This window comes from Bremia lactucae, linkage group LG1 (genome assembly GCF_004359215.1).
Source record: "Bremia lactucae strain SF5 linkage group LG1, whole genome shotgun sequence".
NCBI classification, from domain to species: Eukaryota; Oomycota; class Peronosporomycetes; order Peronosporales; family Peronosporaceae; genus Bremia; species Bremia lactucae.
This window is the reverse complement of record NC_090610.1, coordinates 9895334-9898076: the sequence shown is the minus strand read 5'-3', so window position 1 is coordinate 9898076 and position 2743 is coordinate 9895334. Positions and strand designations below refer to the sequence as shown.

Sequence of the window (2743 nt, the reverse complement as noted above, 5' to 3'; positions counted from 1 at the left end):
TGTCTTTGCAAGATTCGACAAAGACATGGTTGTATAATGAAGTGTGTGGCNCTCTTAATCCTCTTTAAAGCAAGTGTTATAAAGAGAGTCTTCCTCTGCAAGTACCAGTGTAAGTGAAATGTCGTAAGGAACCGCTCGCACTGAAGCAGTGCAAAGTGGACTTGTACTAAAGCAGTACATGTCGGCAGTGCCCCGTTACACCTGGTAGCACTTTGTAGTCTTCCAAGGACCACGATTCTATCATTTGATATGGACATGTTAAATGATGATGAAAATACACATCACGTTTCGCGTGATAGCTACTCCTTTCTTAGAGACATAGAAAGGAGTGCGGTCAAACGAATGAGTTCGACCGTAGGAAACGATGTCATCCTGGCCATGCTGTCCGGTTTAGACAGGGATGCTCTCCATTCAGCCATCGCCAAGCTCATACAACATGAGCTTAACAAAGCGAAGTAGAAAGTAGCCTTGCTTTATCAGCATGGCTCTCAACAGGAAGAACTGTTGGGGTTGTAACAGGTTCAGACCCCTGTACCTGGAATGACACACACGCGTCGCTCCGAACCTTAAAAATTGACATCTCCAAGTAAAGAAGAGTCAAAGAAGAATCCCTCTTAAGATGGTTCGTCGAGTTGGACGATGCCATAAAGGCTCGTCACATCGTCGACGAGCAAATGCAAGTCAAATTTGGCAGATCGTGCCATAACTTGGGCACTAGGCCTTATGTTGCGCGACCCATATGTCTTTGAGTCGCTAGATGCCTTTAAAGCTGGACTCAAACAGACGTTTGAACCGCCAAAGGGCTGAGTTCAGCGCTCGATTAGAGCTTTTAAAACTCATCGAGAAAAAAGCCGTCATGCACTGATATGGATCCGATGCCGTTAGATGGCCAGGAATTAGCTCTTGCTTTTCATGGCTGCTAAGTTATGATCGGAACAGACGGTGACGCCAATTTATCTTCATATCTTCTTGAACCATATTCGAAATGCAGTATTGTGACTCTGTTTGAAGCGTCGGAGGCACGTTCCGGTGGTTACTATTTAATGTGTTTGTATTTTCGGAGCCAAAATACTTGTATTAGCACGGATACTAAGTCTGTGCTTACTGAGTTGTTGCATAGGTTCTGTGACGATTGATTGGACTTGTCTGGTGGTCTTATGGTGTAATTGTTAGCACTCTGGACTCTGAATCCAGCGATCCGGGTTCAAATCTTGGTAGGACCTTTCAGTGCGCTGCTTCTAGTGGCGCCAAACAAAGCTGTCCACGCAAGATGGTCCATTCGGAAGATCGGAGCTTGTTTACTGCTATGGTCACCGCATTCTCTCGAAAAAAAGACCGTCATGCATTGATATGGATTCGATGTCATTAGATGGCCAGGAATTAGCTCTTGCTTTTCATGGCTGCTAAGGTATGGTCGGAACGGACGATATCGCCAACCTATTTTCATATCTTCTTGAACCATATTCGGAATACAATATTTCAAATGCCGTTAGAAACGCAAGAGGCACGTTGATAGTAGGTTGGCAATTAAAAAGGCTTGCATTTTCGGAGCCGAGAAATGTGGACTAATTTGTCAAAGCCACCAAAATTAACGACAGATGCATACTGACAATGTTGATTAGGATTAGTAAAGATTGATGTGCGGAACTTCGGCTCGATGCTTTTATGATGTAATGGTTAGCACTCTGGACTTTGAATCCAGCGATCCGGGTTCAAATCTCGGAAGGATCTATGTTTGTGCACCTTTAAGCTTTGCAGCTAACAATACGCGTCCTCGTACTTGAAAACAGCAAACCTGATGGTATACGTTGTCGTTGCAAGATTCGACAAAGACATAGTTGTATAATGAAGTGTGTGGCAAGCACTCATGACTCGGAATCCAACCATCGGAGAGCAAATCCCGGTGGACACTATTTAATGTCCACCTTCGTATGTTGCTGGTAGCAGAACACTTGCATTAGCACGGAGACGAAGTCTGTGCTTACAAAGTCGTTGCAAAGTTGTTCTGAGACCCGAAAGCATTGGACTAGTCGGGTGGTCTTATGGTGTAATGGTTAGCACTCTGGACTCTGAATCCAGCGATCCGGGTTCAAATCCCGGTAGGACCTTGCAATGCGCTGCTACTAGTGGAGCCAAACAAAGCAGTCCACGCAAGATGGACCATTCGGAAGATCGGAGCTTGTTTACTGCTATGGTCACCGCATTCTCTCGAAAAAAAGACCGTCATGCATTGATATGGATTCGATGTCATTAGATGGCCAGGAATTAGCTCTTGCTTTTCTTGGCTGCTAAGGTATGGTCGGAACGTACAATGACGCTAGCCTATCTTCATCACTTCTTGAACCTCAGTCGAAATACAATTTTGCAAATGCCGTTAGAAACGCAAGAGGCACGTTTTAAGTAAGTTGACAATAACAAATGTTTGCATTTTCGGAGCCGAGAAATGTGGTCTTTTTCGCCAGAGCCACCGATATTGATGACAGAAGCATACTGACGATGTTGATTAGGATTAGTAAAGATTGATGTGCGGAACTTCGGCTCGATGCTCTTATGGTGTAATGGTTAGCACTCTGGACTTTGAATCCAGCGATCCGGGTTCAAATCCCGGTAGGAGCTATGTTTGTGCTCCTTCAGGTATTGCTGCTAACAGTATGCATCCTTGTATCTGAAAAAGCAAACCTCATGGCATTCAGTGTCTTTGCAAGATTCGACAAAGACATGGTTGTATAATGAAGTGTGTGGC

At 44.6% G+C, this 2743-nt stretch overlaps 2 protein-coding genes across 2 annotated transcripts; one reads left to right on the top strand and one right to left on the bottom strand.

Moving 5' to 3' along the window:
• Positions 1-1204: 1204 nt before the first annotated feature.
• On the bottom strand, positions 1205-1462 carry CCR75_004224 (uncharacterized protein; the record flags this gene model as incomplete). Its single annotated transcript, XM_067962311.1, has 1 exon — positions 1205-1462. One exon carries the CDS (start codon positions 1460-1462, stop codon positions 1205-1207), a length of 258 nt encoding a protein of 85 aa, XP_067820233.1.
• A 588-nt stretch (positions 1463-2050) lies between these two features.
• Positions 2051-2254, top strand: CCR75_004225 (uncharacterized protein; the record flags this gene model as incomplete). The annotated part of the gene is made up of 1 exon (XM_067962312.1): positions 2051-2254. The coding sequence occupies one exon, from the start codon at positions 2051-2053 to the stop codon at positions 2252-2254; it is 204 nt and encodes a 67-aa protein (XP_067820232.1).
• Between the last annotated feature and the right edge of the window lie 489 nt (positions 2255-2743).